Source organism: Mytilus californianus, unplaced genomic scaffold (assembly GCF_021869535.1).
Source record: "Mytilus californianus isolate M0D057914Y unplaced genomic scaffold, xbMytCali1.0.p SCAF_7, whole genome shotgun sequence".
Lineage (NCBI taxonomy): Eukaryota > Metazoa > Mollusca > Bivalvia > Mytilida > Mytilidae > Mytilus > Mytilus californianus.
Genome location: NW_026262723.1, coordinates 99,467,851 through 99,487,018, shown reverse-complemented (window position 1 = coordinate 99,487,018; position 19,168 = coordinate 99,467,851). Strand labels below are relative to the sequence as shown.

The following is a 19,168-nucleotide window of genomic DNA, read 5'->3' as shown; positions in this document are numbered from 1 at the left end:
TTCAGTTGATCCGAGGTTTACAATGTTCTATTATCTGAGCACGAAGTGATAGTGTGAATAATTTCCAGGGAGATTGTGAAGAACACTTTGAACAGTTTGAAAACGGATGTTGACAACTTGTGTGGGTATAAAATTCTCGGAGACAAGGACGGATACCTAAAACCGATATTCGAATATAATTCACCTGTGGTTGGTGTAAATAGCTAGTGTATTCAATATATGAAAAGGAAATGATGAAAAATGGGATTTCAATTTTCATGTTTCATATAATTTTACACTTTATTTTTGCCGTTTAAATCATTTTCTGGGACCCCACTTATTTGAAAATAATTAACTCGGTATATCTGAAATAATCCTTTACCTTTTATGTTGTGTGGCATTAAGTTTTAGCATCCAAGAATGTCATAAATGTATCTTTACAGCGTGGAATGCCAAATCCAACGTCAAACAATGGCCGCCATTACGTGTTGACAACGTCGTCTATTGAACCGTATCACTGAGCACCGAAATCAATACTCAGGCGCTTCCGGTTGTCCTACTGTAAATCAAATGACGTCAACGTTTGACCTATGACGTCCAGTTGCTGTATTTCCTGGCATAGGAAAAAAGTGAGTTCCAACTCAAGAAATGTCATATCATTTCAACTAAAATCGATATTTTTCAAAAAAAATATTACCCAGTAACTTTATAAGCGATTTTTATAAAATAGATACACTTTTGTCCAATGGCTGTGTATATAGGAATCCCGATTGTCTGTTAATAATCTATGAATAGATGATACTTGGTAACATTGTTGTCCATATTTATGTATACAAACAGTGAGTTCAGATTGTAGTATAATGAAGGTGGGTTTGTATTCTACAGGAGGGAACAGTTGACACTATTGTTAGTGAATGCTTTTAAATACATGGTCTTAAAGTATATTATTTGCCAGTTTCATAGCTCTATTTTGAGCATGTAATAAGGTTGTAAGGGACATTACGATGTGGATATTAAGCAAATAAGGAAGTCTATAAAAAAAACTAGGTCAGCTGGAAAAATACAGGAAAATCCTTATGTTCTTTTTTTTATATATATTTTCGGACGATTTAAAAAAAACGTATATCACATTAATCTGATTCTATTTAAATATATGATAAACAGAATAATACATGACAAAATCCGTATCGCATGCTGTATCACCACTCGACCAATATCAGCCCTCGGGACCTTCGGCCCTCGGGACTGATATTGGTTTCTCGTGGTGATACAGCATGCGATACGGATTTTGCCATGTATTATTCTATATGTATTTGTTGAACATGAAATCACAGTACAATCCTATCGCTTTACGGTACAAGAAGTCATAATACACTGCACTGAAATGAACGCGAAACAGCACACTTGCGGCATAGATTGACTGTATATTCATTACATGTAAAAGTATACAGCAATATTTGAGACCATGCTTGCTCGATATCAAAGATAGATGATTTTGAAGTGGGGTTTAATTCATTATTGGCATTTGTAACAAATGTTTTTACTAAATAGTCAAAAATCTTGGAACGCCATTGAATGTGTAGACAATATACCCGAATACTTTTCAATTATATTATCATGTTTATGCAAATATGCAATTAATGTATGCAAAATTCATTCTCTAATACATGTACATCATGTTATTAAAAAGTGAATAATCAATATAGAAAACAAAATTGACATACCAAACAGTACCCAAGAACGCGAAGGCACATTTCATAGAGGACACCGTTTACATAGCATGGATATTTGTTATAGAATTAATTGGAGAGTATGTACTGATGGTCAATAGAACATCACTCGAAGGTTTAAATAAATATACAAATATGAGTTATCACTTAACTTTAGGACGTTTGTTTGGCTTTGTGCATGGATGTATAAATACGCTGCAACGTTTTGTCGGAATCGGGACTTTATGTATGATGACTCGTGAAGGCTGCCATGCCACGGCCTCTACACCATAACAATAACTCTCTTAAAAGTATGAAGATAACCTGTTGCAATGCGAAATTCATGCTTCTATCCATCCTTCTCTTATTTTAAAGTGTCAGTCCAAATTTCCCGCCCTTCATCCGAGTATTAATTATTGATTTGCCCTCGTCTTGAATGGGCGCAGGACATTTTAGCGAAAATTTTAAAGCAATTAGGGGATATTTTAGCGCAGGCAGTATAGCCCATTTTAGAGCAAGACTAATCCGTTCACTTTTTTTCGAAAGCCCATTTTTGCGAAAACTTACCCGGTTGAATAGAACTCACCATACTAAAACCGTGAACAGTAATTTATGGTGGCATTAAATTTAAGTTGTTTGCATTTACAATTTAGTAAATCATGGAAATAAATGTTGTTGAAACAAGCAGAGGAAATAAAAAATGCAAAATGTGGCTAACGTCACCTGGCGATTTACGTTTTGTGAACACTATCATCAAATTACAAACAACAACATACATTAAATTATGAAGTATCGATGAATCTGCAATCTAATATAGACATGTTAAAGAGAAGGAACAGTCCTATCACAATTTTATGGACAGTACTGTACAGGGAGTATATCAAGAGACCATTTCGTACATTCACTTGGACAAAAATTTAAAATTAAACATTTGAGTTTAGAATTATATATTTATGGACATGACATCTTGTATGTTGTGCTGTCTTGATACTATTAAAATTTATTATTCTGCTATGAATGAATTTGTGTCGCAAAAAAACAGGCATTGACAATTTAATTTATCACTGAATGGATAAAAAATCTGGGGCTAAAATGGGCTATACTTTGGCGCTAGATTGTTTTCGCTAAAATATATCCTCCGCCGTCCCGAATATCCATGAAATAATCATAGTAGCCATTGGGCGTTAAGCAAACAACAATCAATCAATCCATGGAGTCTTTGTGACTTGCCGAATGCCTTTAAAACAACTTTATCGAAACAATTTTTCATTACCGTAAATTTCTTTTTGAATTCGTTTTGTTTCATGAACGTTACTCGGCCATACGAAACACAGGTACAAACCACACTCTAACTATAAAGAGCCAGTTACAGGAAAACACTCTTCCCTGGGAATGAACAAGATTAAAAAGAAACTGTCAATTGACTTATATAAGATATTGACAAACAAAGAACCCAATAAAACCTGTTAGAACTTAATTTTTTATGTAATGAAAAAACAAGAAATACCTTTTCTCAACTTTATTTTCATATATGTATGTTATGCATATAAAAATTCAAAAACGTAATAAATTCATGTCAAGGAGAGAAAGATATGCCTAAAACGAATATAAAACATAAGACTGAATGAAAGAATGAAAAATGTATTTACATTTATAAATATCGAAGTGTAAAGATTATGTCAGTTTGTAAGTTTATCTACTGAAACTTATTGTGGTAGAGCAGAAAACTGATCAGTTTCATTGAAGCCTGAAATGGGGGCGTCTAAATATTTATCAGCAACACTGTTTTGTCGACTAAATAGAGGGCTAGATTTTGGTTGTTTCATATTTTCTCGTATATAATCTGGCAAGTTCAAACTATTCCTCGACATTGCAAGTTTGAGCTCTTTTGCATTGCATGTTGGGGTAGGCACTGGGAAAACTTTATTAAAATTTCCAATGTCTACATAAAATCTGTCGATTTCGTTGTCAATTTTATGTTCCATAGCCTGAAATTTGTACCCCCATTTTATATCCCATGGTAAAAAGGATACATCTGTTTCAAAAGGTCTCCCAACAGTTGCTACTTCACCAAAAAATACAATAATAAGTTCAAAATTTTCTTGTTGTAAGTCTTCTTTAGAAAGATTCCAAAATGGCGATTTTTCATCTATGATGTGAACAATTTGCTGGGGCCACGCTAAGTATAAACCATTACAACCTCCTTCCACATTAAAATTCACAATTTCTTGTTTGATAGGAATATTTTTTCCTTCTTCTGATACTATTTTACGAAACAAATATCCTTTAACATTGACATTAATTGCATGAATTTTTCTAGTATCTGCTACTCTAAACACTAATTTTAATTGTGCACCATCAGCTAAAATGCATGCATTACTACTGAAAATAATTGTGTTATTATCTTTCCTTCCTCGCCTTACTTTGGCAACTACCAGTCCCGCCAATGCAGCTTGTAGCGCTGCCCCAAGAATAGATTGCAGAAGAACACATGTATAGGCCATCAAACATTCCTCTGTAACATAATAAAACCCATATCCAATAGTACTTTGTGTTTCTATTGAAAATAAATATGCTGATAAAAATGAACGTAAATTCTTAATGCAGGGTTTGTGAAGATCACTGTTGTCGTCTTCGTAATCTCCATTGAAAAATCCTATTATCCAATAAAAAATGGCAAATATCAACCATGTGACTACAAATCCGCCAACGAATATTAGTATGTTCCAACGCCATCTTATATCTACCATTGTGGTGAAAAAGTCAAACATATATTGTTTTCGCCAACCTCGAATGCCTTTAGCGGAAATATGTGTGCGGGAATTTTTGTCCACAAGTCTTTCTGACGGCTTCCTTTGTAATTTCCCTCTATCTCGTAGATGCATTCTGCTCATCATCTTTAGGTGTAATACCTATTTCCAGTGCAAGGTATAAACTGAAACAAAAATCCAAATCAGATTTATTGACACTGCTTTTATATTTTTTTTCTTTGTAGATGATTTTTGTCAGGGATTTTTGTTATCAGTTATTAATTATTTATCATTTGAAATGAAAATGAATAAAGGAGCAACCCGAAACGACAAAAAATAACCAAACTTGTAATCTGGAGGACTATTTACAATTTTCAGCAGGAATCTTCCCAAGCTCTAATTTGCTAATTTGCTTTTCTTATATATTAAACGGTGCATGTTCATTCTTAGATTTTACATCTATAAAGCAAATGAATCATTAATTGTTATACTTTGATTTACACTTCACTCAAATAATTGAGCTGTGTCGGATAGAAATCGACCTTATGCAAATGAATATCAATACGTTTGTTAACCTTTTTCGGGTTGAACAATCTCTATGCAAATTCTGTAACTGCTTGAAAATTGAGTTGATTTTAGAAACCTACAAAACAGACCTAATTCATCTTTTATTTCGTATTTGAATGTTTCAAAATCAATCAAAGTTTTATACATGTACTTGTATACGTGCTATTGCAAAAGGTCGATTTCTATCCGACGCAGCTCATATATATAAGTAATTCTTTTTTTCAAGTCTTTATCTTTCCCAAAAAAAATGTAACAGTTATTTGATAAGAACTTGGTATAACTCCAATTTTCTAGGATTTTTTTTTTTTTTTTTTGCCAATACAATGTTCTTTTGAAGTTTTACATTCAATTTAAGATTCATCTATTTCAAAACCCTTTAAAAGTCTATAATTTGTTTTGATGTGAAGATACTCCTGCGTCTGGGTTTAAGCGAAGACACAATACGTGTAGAATATAGTGATACTTTGTGGAAGCTTTGAATTAGAGAAATGCTCGTTTTGTCATTTTTGTTATTGAACAGCTGGATATGTGAGTGGTATTGAATAACCATTAAATGATAAGTATGACAACACATTCAAGATATAGCACGAATTCCAAAGAAGGTTTTACGATTTTTTTTTCTTTTTTGATATGACTCAGATCCTGGTTTATTGGTTGGTTCGAATGTGTGACCGACAGTGAGCTATAACAAATAGTACATGAACAGAAAAAAATTGAAACTAATAACATTATTATATGGTGAACTGTACTGGTCGGCTATTTTCTCCGGTTACTTTTTGTGATCTATATTTATTAAAAAAAACTATTTTCATAATTCAAATTCATATTTTAGGTAAATATAAATTTTATCCATATCAAAAGCAGTCTCAGAAGTAATAAGATATATTCAGTGTAATATATAATACCAATATCAACACACACGATACGTATTTCAGAAATTAATTAGCCTGAAACTTAAATGTTTAGCTATATCCTTCCCAAAGAGGTATGGGGTGCTTCGTGGTATGACAAATTAATGACAGCCTTTGTTTTTGTGTTTATTTTGTGATTTATAGAGAAAACGATAGTTTTAGGGGTTCTTTCGGGTGTATTTTTTATTTTTTTTATTATTTCTATTTTTGGATAATTTTATTTGAGTTTGAGTGTTTGAGTTTTATTTGTAATATGAAGCAAAATGCGATCAGGGAAAAGACTCCGACATGAAATATTTAAACTAAAAAAGTATTCATTAGACGAAGGAGGCCGTTATATTCGGATCTCCTTGAAAAGAGACACACGATATCGTTACTTTTACTCTCTCAAATGAACAAAATTACTTCTGTTAGGTACAAGAAAATTGATACTCTCAACATCATCATCACATAAAGTACACTGTGAGAGAACGTTTCGAGGATTACATGTATATAATACCTGAGTGTTGGTTTGTTTGGTAGTACTGTTTTTCAAAGTCAAGACTTTTTAGACCAATATGCTTTCTAAATTGTATAATGTGATAGTTTAACAAAGTATGGTTAACTCTAATAATTAAAAATCGGCCAGCATTGAGTAAAACGCACTAGGGAATATACTATACTTTTCGTATATTAGACGTAATGACTGTAATATGATGTTAACACCATATACATCGTACATACGAAATAATGTGAATAAAACTAATCGTGTTATATAGATTAAAGCTTAGGAAACGCGCAATAATAAATGTATCAATTTTGACTATCAGCGCTTATCCAACAATATGTGATCATATATATAACATATTCATTGACCTGGTCTCGAATACTTATACTGTCAAACCATCCGTATCTTATTTCTTCTCCCCTCCCTGACGCGTTCCCAGTTTTATAAGAGTAATAATGCGAAGCAAAAATGTAGAATGGTTTGAAAGTTGTGCTGGTATCATATTAAACGAGATTGTTTATTTATAATAGTTACACTTGCAAACATTCTAAAGATTAGCTACATGTCTTATTCAGTGGTCAGATTTTGTCGAAATGTCATAAAAACTACCTTTATATTTATATTTATTTGATAAACTGTTCAAGGCATTGCACGGCACACTATATATCACCGCGTTGCTTCACCTCTTATTAAAATTTCCATGAACTTCACATGAACCAAACTCGGCTTATTATGGTACGCTAAAATATTTTTTTTAGAAAATAAATGGGCATTTCACATTCCAAGCATGTTAATTTGTAACAACCGGATGATGCAGACTGACCTTTAACTGTACAATAACAAATTACATGTACTCATATATAAAGACAATATAATATATACATGCATAGAGGCTAAGTGAGTAATACATGCACCTTTAGGCTTCTAGTTTGTATATTTCAAAGGTTTAAAACCTGTAAATTACGTGGACAATTTAAAAAAAAAACGGTTTAATTTAACTCTTATTTTACTATACTTTTTGGATTTCCTAGAATACAATATTTTACGGATAACGCATATTTGATTATGAATTTATTATATTTAATGAAAAGAATATTACCGTTCTTTTCAAATTTCTCACATTTGAAAGATTTAAAACAAATGTTCCCGCTAAAATTTTGCTTTTTTTTGTGAGAAGGAGACTTTCTTTTAACTGCCCTTGAAATAAAAAAGTGTTGTCATGTTGATCTTGCCTAATGCCTTGAAGCTGACAAAACAATTACTAGTACGCGGACAAAACAACTACAGAAACGGCAAACATATCGTACATGATGCAATGTTGAAGCACATAGCGTTAACATGTAGTTACACTATTGTTTCAGAAAAAAGGGCGAAGGTTTGGTACCATTAAAACGTTTAAACCCGCTACATTTGTTTGCACCTGTCCTAAGTTAGGAATCTGATGTTCAGTAGTTGTCGTTTGTTGATGTGGTTCATGAGTGTTTCTCGTTTCTCGTTTTTTATATAGATTATACCGTTGGTTTTCCCGTTTGAATGGTTTTACACTAGTAATTTTTGGGGCCCTTTATAGCTTACTGTTCGGTGTGAGCCAAGGCTCCGTGTTGAAGACCGTACTTTGACCTATAATGGTTTACTTTTATAAATTTTGACTTGGATGGAGAGTTGTCTCATTGGCACTCATACCACATCTTCTTATATCTATATATGTGTAGTAACTACTTTTCACGAATGTGACCTACCGAATAAGACTATTTACCGGATTTGTAATAACATAAGCAACACGACGGATGCCACATGTGGAGCAGGATCTGCTTACCCTTCCGGAGCACCTGAGATCACCCCCAGTTTTTGGTGGGGTTCGTGTTGCTTAGTCTTTAGTTTTCTATGTTGTGTCATCTGTACTATTATTTGTCTGTTTGTCTTTTTATTTTTGGCCATGGCGTTGTCAGTTTGTTTTCGATCTGTGGGTTTGACTGTCCCTCCGGTATCTTTCGTCCCTTTTCTACATTAAAATCGTTAATTCTTCCAAGGTTAATAATAAAAAAAATATATAAACAACATAGAACACGTTTTAAATTGTTCGAAAATTGTGTCATCCCATAGCCTTTTACACCTTACTATACGGTATTTGTTTTACTCATTGTAAAAGGCCGTACGATGACTTGTAATTGTTGACATATTTGTCATTTGGTCTTTAATAGATAGCTGTCTCATTGGCAATCATACCACATCTTATTTTATATAGCATACAGGTTTAAGAAGGACACAATCAAACGTGTAACTCCAGTCAAGTCAACGTGGACCAACCTAAGATCAATCATTACAAGTGTGTCGTCAGGGAGAACTAAGAACAAATCAGACACTTCTAACAGCATTCGCCATTTTCTGTCAAGTAAAACTGTACTTACCATGTGCTTGAACACATGCCTAGAATATTATCTATAAATAATTCCACAATTGCAAATATTCAGATTGTACAGTATATTATGTCAATTAAAAAAAATCGATCTAAGATCTCATCTTATAGTCGTAAGAGAACTTAAACTTGATTGAAACTTATCTGGTGGTAATTTCGCTTTAAGTGGAGAGATCAAACACCTTAATAAAATATTTTCTTTCTCATTGATGATTTTCCAGTGTCCTTTTAAGCTTAATTTTCTGGATGATTAAAAATCTGATCAAAATCAATAATCTCTCTGGTACGAATTAATTTTTGATTTTTGATATTCTTTGAAACATGGTCTCCGTCAAGAATTGCAACCTTTGGGGCTCTTCGTGGCTCTGTGAGTGTTTAACATCTTATTCAGATAAATTTGTCCCTCACTTAAATCAATTGTATCACAGGAATACCTATAAATGGCATGTTTTCCATGACGATGGAAATAAGCTAGTTCTATTTCTAGGGTAATAAATTATACAAGCTATATAGGAAGTAACTTGATAAACAATGCTGTTCAGTAGTTCATATATATATATATATATATATATAATTATCCTAAAAGTAAAACGCAATTATATTTGAACGACGATTATTCGTGTGTTTGTCTTGGTAAAGGTTCGTGACGGCAAATGAGAATTTGAAAGGAAATTTAGTTGAATGGGCGCCTTGAATTTACGTGCATTTGGGGATATTTTTTTTACGATTACGCGCAATATTTTATAACATTCGCGCGCATTCATTTTACAGTTAATACCGGTATACAGGTAAAGATAAAGATAATTCATAATAAATATGTCGAAAGGTTTTCATTTTGAATATAATTATAATTTTGAATTATATATTTTTCAAATTGAATTTAAAAAAAAAATATATACACGAGGTGATAGGTGATAATGAAAAATCCCGTAAACCTTTTAAAGACATACACATAACTTAAGGATGAAGTTAGGTGAAATAAAAAAAATCTAGAATTTAAAATTGATACTATAAGTCAGAAGAGCATTAGTTAAAGAACAAAATAAGCTAAAATATTGAGAGATTATGGAACTCCTTTTCAGTGAGACATTTTAATTTTTTAAAATGGCGGGAAAAGGCTGACTCCGACTTTTCCTTATAGTTAGCATTATCATTATTTGGGTCTCAAATCGTAAGAAAAAAAATCTAGAATCTGCTTAAATTTTGGTAATGACCCTTTTATGAGCTATTGAAGTCTTCTATGAAAAGAAAACTGGGTGATATTGGGATAAATATTTTACTCTGCTTCATAGGAAAAAACCCAAGGAGTCCGAACTTCTGACAAAAATCCCCAAACATGACCTGATTACCTTCTTAACTGGGAATATTGAAGATTGAATAGTATTCTGTTTCCTAAATAAAACTGAATAGTTAATAGAACGCACAAACGCGGTATTTCGATTGTCAGTAACAAATCGGGGGCAACAATTTCTAATAGAGTGCGATGGATCAAAACTTATCAACATTCAACAGCCATGCCAAATGAGTTTGATTCTCGAAAAGTATAGAGTCAAGTTATCCGTCTGGCAGTAGAGAGAAAAGCGTCGGCCGACATTACGGCTTACCTATGAAACTAGTCCGTTGTAAATTGCTTAATATAGAAGAAACGCTATTTGAGAAAGACATGAAGAGCTTGACAATGGCCATATGTCGCGAAAGGCGTAAGGAGTACCCAACTCAAAAACAAGAGATGACATTGAGTATATAAACAAACTTGTCGAATTTTTTGAAACAGAAAAAAATCTACCGATAAGTTTATTTTCGGATTCTTTTGTTGAAAAAAGTTGAACATTTCTAATAATTATCCCTTTTAACTGTTGAATTCGTAACCGTTCAAGTTGTCTCCAAAACAATCGTACTGCATGTGAGGATTGCTATATATGTAAACAGTCTTTCTTTTGGTATTTTCATTACTTAACATTTTGACTGTTTAGGCAAGGTTTTTCCCCACATAGTTATGAAAGCAAAGGTTCAACAATTTTCTTGTAATAGCAAAAAACCGTCAATCACGTGATGGTACCCTACATTTCTAATTTTATGAATTTGAAATTGAATAGAACTAAGTTTTGTAATTTCCAAAGGCAGAGTTGACTTCGTAGTGATTATCAAACATGCCACTTTTCCTTATTTTAATTTTGAATGGTTTTGGCTATTCTTTTTAAATGTTTTTGGAAGTTTACACCCCTTAAACTGGATGTTAGCCCTTTTCAGGCTAACTACAACAGAAAGCATAGCAAACCTGCATAATTAATATGCCAGTCCCCTTTATTATCTCAGATCAAAAATTAAACATTATTCAAACATACTATAACAGAACTAATATGTCGTGATCAATTATCTCTATATATAACTGGTCCCTGATGGAATTAGGGGTTCAATATTCCATAATATATCATTATTAAGCATATGAATAATTTTTCTACATAACTCATGGTAAAGTTGAAAAACGTTTTCACAAGCATTCGACCTGAGATGAAAAAATAAACTTGGTAATAACTAGTCTTCAGAGACTGAATGTCAAGCAAGTATTTTCTGTATATTAGTCGCGTTTACACTTAGTTAACATTAAGTTATAAATTTGCAGATATTTGTTGGAATTACCATGACAAGATAAGATATGTCTTCATTTATTGGATGTTGATACAGTAGTAAGAGAAAAAAAGAAAAAGACGTTAGTTGTTGAAATCTTTGATGTCGCTCTACAATAAAGATTTATTCTGAATTCGATTTACATAATGTTTTGTACCTGCGTGAATCAAACTGTTCTAACATCCATCTAATAATTTAAACATTGCATTATTTTTTCTGTAAGACATTCTTAGTTATCTCATCTATTAAATGTAATTTTTTGTTATAAATTAGCCGTTAGTTTTCTCAATTGAACTGTTTCACATTTTCATGTCGGGGCCTTTTATAGCTGACTATACGGTATGGGTTTTCTCATTGTTGAAGGCCGTACAGTGGCCTGTAGCTGCTTACTATTATTTCATTTTAACTCTGGTGGATAGTTGTCTCATGGGCAACCATACCCAGCTCCTCATTTTTATACTGAATGGGGTTTATTGCTAGTAAAGAGAAGAATAGATAATAATGGCTTAAATATTAAAGAATACACAAATGAAAACGCCACCCATAAAGTACTAGTATGTTTCTGGGAAAGCACACATGACATAACAATTTCTTTTCTTTCTTGTGTAAATGCTAATGTTTAAAACCAAGATTAATTCGTTGTAATAAAATGTTCACCTCTCTATTTTATTTATTTATTCATTAATTCATTCATTTTATTCATACTACTTACGATTTTATATTGAAAAAAAGTTTTTAGTTGACGATCATCTCTAGCTTTGCACTTTTCTATAGAATTTTGTAAAATTTTCATACACACTGTAATATTTAAAATCATTTTGAAGATAACTGGTTGATCGAACCACAGTATGATGTACATTTCCAGTGCACTCGATACATACTTCAAGGAACTCTACCAGACCAAAACAGATAGATAATATAGATCTGTTGTATCCAAAACGAAACAATATATTACAATTCATCATTTGTCTGATAAATCCTACATTATTCTAGCTGTGGAAATTCATGAGAAATCCACATTTACAAGCTTGTTGAATCTGCTACATTCTTAATTTAAATGATTATTTTTATTCCTGATGTAAAATCAATCTTACAAATTATTATTAATTTCATAAAATCAAACTATACGCTAAAAAAAAAATAAAGAGAAAAAATTACCTCTCTGAAAGCCATGTGATATATCCATATAGTAAATATAACCAGCCGTCTGATAGTAATTAGTTATTACATGTACCTGTATCAGGTAAATGACGTTATTGATTATCATCTATGTTTCATTATAATGTCATGTAATAAGTACAATAATAATCCTATAGACTTTAATGATAGTACTTTTCTATAATATTGATAATCAAGTCGATATGATTACACACAAAGCTAAGGAAAATAACAAACTGCTGTTAACCATTGTTTTAAACACGAGTTCATTTATTTTCAACAATGAATAGGATTATTCCATGAATTTATCAATTAATGATTGAAATGTTAATACATACATCGGTTAGTAGAATACACATATAAGTTTACGACAATAATCCTAGAAAAAATATTCTGAAATGTTACTAAATGAATTCGTTCACAATAGGTGAACATTTGTATAGAAAGCACATAATATCGGCCAAAAAATGTTCTTAGATTTGTCTTAAAGTCATCAAATCTCCAATTTCAAATCCATAGATTTTTCTTGATATCTGACACTGTTCAAACTAGAAATAACGTTGCAACCTTTTAGTCATGACGTCAATCACGTGCACCCCATGTTCTTTTGGAGCGAAAAAATGAACCTCATATTAGAATGTTAATTTTTCTTGTCCTGAATATGCTAAATATTTGCACCTGGACGTTACACAAACAACAACAAATCAGCCCTGAGTGACAGTACTGTAACAATGCCCAAATGAAAAAAAAAAAAACATTTTTACTTAAATAAAGTTGCACAAAGTTTATTCAAAGTTATTGACTCATCTAAAAGAAATTCCCTCCTGCTTTTTATTCATCAACATTCCATTACACGCTGCGTAAACGTACACAATGTAAGCAAGAACACATGAGACGACAATGAAGGATGACAATGCATGGACGTCGTGGAAAATCGATTTACGGCAGTAATATAATCGAGTCCCGTTTTGAATTTCAGCTGTGATAAAATGTTTGTCGTCACAGTTCGAAAACATCTTTTTCAAAGACTAAATTATTGACAAAATTACAGTAAATAAGTTAACATTTTCGTTCTATAAAGTTATAATATCCAGTTTACACAGTAAGTAAGATTTTCTATGTTTATGCAATATACCTCTTACATTCAAGAAATATACAGTAAAAATCTTTTTCCAATAGATTGGAAAACTCTCAAGTGCATTGATATCGTCAATTGTCACAGGTGCAATAAATAATTAAAATGCGTGAATATGGAAGTACCATGGGAGTTAATAAAAATTCTCAGACTAAATATAAAAATAAGAAGATGTGGTATGATTGCCAATGAGACAACTCTCGACAAGAGACCAAATGACACAGAAATTAACAACTATAGGTCACCGTACGGCCTTCAACAATGAGAAAAAAGACTATTTTAAATTTTATATCACTAATGCCAGATAGATACAAGATGTGTATGTTGTGTAATTCTTTCGTGAAATAAACGTATATTTTACTGAAGTAACACGACCGTGTCACATTGAAGCAAGATGTGCTAACCCCTTCTGCAACAACAGATATCACCCCTTGTTGTAGGTGGGGTGCGTGTTGCTCAGTCCTTAGTTTTTTTATGTAGTGTTTTGTAGTACTATTGTATACTGCTGTTTGAATTTTTCTCGTTTTTTGCCATGATTTTGTCAGACTATTCTTGACTTATGAGTTTTGATTCTTCGTTTGGTACTTTTCGCCTCTTTTTGCAATTGGATGATCTGCAATATAAAGATGTATACCGCTTCCCTATTATTTAGAGCAACCAGGTAATTAAATACGAAGACTAGCAGATCACCATTCATCAAAATGTAAGAGCTAGCAGATCACCATTCATCAAAATGTAAGAGCTAGCAGATCATCATCGGTCTAAATGATAGTTATCCCATCGGTCTAAATGATAGTTATCCAAACGGTATAAATGATAGTTATCCCATCGGTCTAAATGAAAGTTATCCCATCGGTCTACATGATAGTTATCCCATCGGTCTACATGATAGTTATCCCATCGGTCTAAATGATAGTCATCCCATCGGTCTAAATGATAGTTATCCCATCGGTCTAAATGATAGTTATCCCGTCGGTCTAAATGATAGTTATCCCATCGGTCTAAATGATAGTTATCCCATCGGTCTAAATGATAGTATCATGGAACAGACAGCTTATCCCATCCGGTCTAAATGATAGTTATCCCATCGGTCTAAATCATAGTATCATGGAACAGACAGCTTATCCCATCGGTCTAAATGATAGTATCATGGAACAGACAGCTTATCCCATCGGTCTAAATGATAGTATCATGGAACAGACAGCTTATCCCATCGGTCTAAATGATAGTATCATGGAACAGACAGCTTATCCCATCGGTCTAAATGATAGTATCATGGAACAGACAGCTTATCCCATCGGTCTAAATGATAGTATCATGGAACAGACAGCTTATCCCATCGGTCTAAATGATAGTATCATGGAACAGGGGACCATATCTTAACACTTTCTCTTTTTATATCATGAGTATTGTTAGTAAAAAACAACGTTACCATAGGTGTCAAGACAAACGTATCAACCGTAATAAAAGAATTGAACACCAAAACTTATTTTACACGTGATGATCTTTACATTATATCTAAGAACAAGAACAATGGTAGACATCAACTGTAAAATATCAAACTGGGTGTAGTACCTATTTGTAAATTACAAAATAATTTTCAGAGTGTTAGACAATATTTTATCCACGTTATGAGTGTACGTGTATCATTATAGCCTTTTGTTACCGCAGGTTGTACCCTAGTATTGACAATGAGGATCATAAAACGCATTTCTTAAGATAACACTATAACAGAGGTAATGATTTTATTAACTTATATAGTATATATGATGAATAACAAATACCGTTCAAAAATGTATATATATATACCTCTCTATTTTGATAACATATAGCCAAGTATTATTTCGTATGCGTATAAAAAACCAAGAAGAAATTAAATTTATCATTTTATATATATACGTCGATGACAACAGACGCCAGTGTAGAAAAATAATCCCTTTTCAAAATAAGACTATAAAACATCGTAGTTTAAATATGACATCTAAAGCCATGTTATTACAGGGGACCTAAAAATAGTCCAAGACCGAGCGGTTATAAAATTTCAGAAAAAAAGGAAAACAAATATTGCCGTCCATCGAAAATAAATAGGAAAGAGTGTCGACAGTTTTTTAAAGGTTCTCTTTTGTCCTATTGTTAAAATTGGTGTAAACGGGTGAAATCAAATTAAGGTAAAGGTTACCAATTTAACACTCTAATTAAATCTTTAAATATTGTTTTTATTGGTATAAATATTGATTTCTTAATCAGTTAATTGAAACCAAACTAATATTATTGTTATATACATATACATATGCACATTCACGATTCTACATTCTGTCGATACCTGTATTTTGGCATTTCACAAGATCATGTATTTCTCTGACTGTAAATGACGTCTTTACGCTAAATCCATTGGATGTTGGATGTGTATACTGATTTGATTTTTTTTTATTAGTTGTTATTGGCTTTGAACTAGCTGTCAGTAACTGCGAGTACTCTCAGATCTGCACTTAGTGTCCTTTTTTGTTGTAGGGATGTATAAATACCCTGCCACGTCCGATCTGTGTTTTTGTTACTTGTTTTTCTGCTTTGTATCGATCAGATGAGTTAAGCCCTTTTCATTTGGTTTTTATAGTTTGTTCATATGTTGTACTGTTACACCACTGTCCCAGATTAGGAGAGGGTTGGGAGCCCGCTAACATATTTAACCCCGCCACATTCTGTATGTGCCTGCCCAAGTCAGGAGCCTGTAATTCAGTGGTTGTCGTTTGTTGCTATATATCATATTTGTATTTCGTTCATTGCTTTTTACATAAATCAGGCCGTAAGTTTTCTCGTTTGAATTGTTTTACATTTGTCATTTCGGGGCCTTTTATAGCTGACTATGCGATATGGGTTTTGCTCATTGTTGAAGGCCGTACGGTGACTTATAGTTGTTAACTTCTGTCATTTGGTCTCTGGTGTAGAGTTGTCTCATTGGCAATTATACCACATCTTATTGTTATATGAATATAGTGGTTATTTGCATATCACATTTCGAAAATAATTTATTTTAGAAATTATTATTAGTGTTGAAAATACTCCCATTTCTAGAATCATAAATAAACTTAAAATATTTGGAAAGCAAAGTGTTTTGTGTTTGTATCAACCGGCAAAGCAGCCTTGATGTGGTGGTGCATTGTATGGCATACCTGTTTGGAAATCATACCACATCTCTTTATTTTGTACAAACTTATACTTCTGAGGAACCCATGCATTTTCTCTTAGCTTCTGTGTAGAAGATCACAAACTTACGTTCCTTTTTTTTTATTCCATTATGGTTCATATATACCTGTCTTATTGTGTTCTGATATCATCCTCTGTATTCCAATTTGCTTATTTCCCCTTTATCGTAAAGTTTTCTTAGTGTTATTTTGTCAAAAACTATTTATCTTCTTTTTTACCGTGCCTAATAACAAAACAACAAAGCCAATATTTTCACTTGGACGGTTACCTAAATATGATCGCTTATTTTAATACCAATGGTCCATATCAATATATGCTAATGTAAATTATATTATACTAAATATTGACAATGGCTGTGTTTATCAAATAATTTATAACTTAAAACTTGCTGGAACTCCCTCAATATTACAAACAAAGATGTTCTTAGATTTTAGATGTGTTTTGTTAGTGTGCTTCCAAAATGTATTGAGATTTGTTTCGAGGATAAGCGAGGAAGGATGTCCCTGCGTAATGAAGGTTGAAACAATGATGATGTTTGAGAATAGTGTAAACTTCATGAAACAGAACCGTTTACAGTCAATACTTTCGAGAAATTATGTTTCAAGTGACTTTATATTGTGTTATTTGAGTAAAAATATAAAATACACATTAAAAATCATTTCCTTACCTGCAATCACAGATATTTCAGTGTCAACAACGAGTTTAAATCAGCTTGAATGGGGACATGTGACGGCTATAAACTTTTGTACTATTTAAATATCTCCACAGATGTAAATAGTGTATTAAATTTCATTTTGTACGCCAATACTTTATAATACCACATATTTGTTCTATTCTTTCCGCTACTCGTTTTCAGTTGTAAAGAAACAAATATCAAAAATAACATATACAGGTACCTTGTTCTTTTGTCAAGTTCAGCAACGACTTATTGACCTCGTTAGCTTTTTATGTCGAAAGGTTCTTAGCACGGTGACCAGACTCAATATTTAAAAAAATTAATCGTCAAACATACTATATAGCTATATTATATATCGTTGGATTCATCAAAATAAGTACTTTCGAAATATCAATGTCGTCAAAAAGATATGTGGTAACAGTTTTGGATAAAATAAGGTCAAAGATCAAATACTGTGTTCATTTTTTCTTCTTCTTTATTTTCAAAATGTAAAGATATATGTAGAAGTTTATGTTAAGTTTCAGATACAGACATCTTTTTATATCAAATACCAATGAATTATCTCGAAAGCGTAAAAAAAAACCTTTCAAAACCTCGATTTTTATGAAAATTGACGTTTTTCACACACTTGTTCTACTATCCAACTGGCAAGATCAATACATAGTCCGTTACACTTACAGTAGTTATCTTGCTTGGTGAGTTTCAGCCTTTGCAATAAATTATAAATATTGTTTTTACTTGAAGATTACTTACTACCCTGAACGCGTATTTGACAAAAGCTCATGCATGTAATTCATAAAACCCAAACCACTAAATAGCTCGCAAACAATTACAATAAAGCCAATACCATTGAAGAGGTCCAAACAACAGAATTGAGCAAGGAGTTTGTTCTGTTTCATCTGTCGTGGAATATGATTGGGAATTTCTGCATAATTTGACCCCTGACAAGTGCACAGCTCCGTACATGTAAGGTTGAGTTGTGAACAAACACAATCATGACCTTTTACATGGAGATTTCCCCTTACATGAATAAAGGCAACAGTAGTATACCGCTGTTCAATGTTCATAAATCGACTAAGCGAAAACAAATCCGGGTCTCAAACCAAAACCGAGGGAAACATGAACACACAAGATCCTGAAAGAATTTGTTGACATATGCCTTTCAAAATACATGGGGTGCAATGTATTGTTATTCTCTCGCCATCCATACTCTAAAGGTGATGGAATAGGGGGTTTAGCAATGTGTGATGCGGTCCATATTTTAGTTTGAAAAAGCACATAAAACATGTTGTTTCAGTGCCGCATCACGGGGAGGCAACCTGACTAGACTTACATCTTTACTGGTGGTAAGCTTGACGCGCATTTTATTCATATCATGGTGTTTAGTTTAAACATATTTTATTTGCAAAATTAGCAAAAGGGATTGGACACAAGTTATACCAACATTAGTGACGTCCTCTCCCTATTTAAATATAAACACAAAGTACATTAGATAATGACGAAAAACATAGTAGGAATGCATGTATAAATACAAACTGCAAACAAAAA

The 19,168-nt window shown here is 32.5% G+C and overlaps 1 protein-coding gene across 2 annotated transcripts; it reads right to left on the bottom strand.

Annotated features, from left to right (window-relative positions):
- Window positions 1-3,313: 3,313 nt before the first annotated feature.
- On the bottom strand, window positions 3,314-17,704 carry LOC127707413 (ATP-sensitive inward rectifier potassium channel 12-like). Of its 2 annotated transcripts, XM_052211905.1 has the most exons (3): window positions 17,612-17,701; window positions 17,051-17,167; window positions 3,314-4,623 (listed from the first exon to the last, which is right to left on the bottom strand). In XM_052211905.1, the coding sequence occupies exon 3, from the start codon at window positions 4,583-4,585 to the stop codon at window positions 3,395-3,397; it is 1,191 nt and encodes a 396-aa protein (XP_052067865.1). In that variant the 5' UTR covers window positions 4,586-4,623; window positions 17,051-17,167; window positions 17,612-17,701; the 3' UTR covers window positions 3,314-3,394. The 2 variants fall into 2 exon arrangements, with proteins under 2 accessions (XP_052067865.1, XP_052067864.1); XM_052211904.1 differs by lacking the exon at window positions 17,051-17,167 and having other exon boundaries at window positions 17,612-17,704.
- Between the last annotated feature and the right edge of the window lie 1,464 nt (window positions 17,705-19,168).

Bases quoted from the DNA above. Each gene is read 5' to 3' on its own strand.
- LOC127707413 (XM_052211904.1), bottom strand. From the start codon at position 4,585: ATGATGAGCAGAATGCATCTACGAGATAGAGGGAAATTACAAAGGAAG.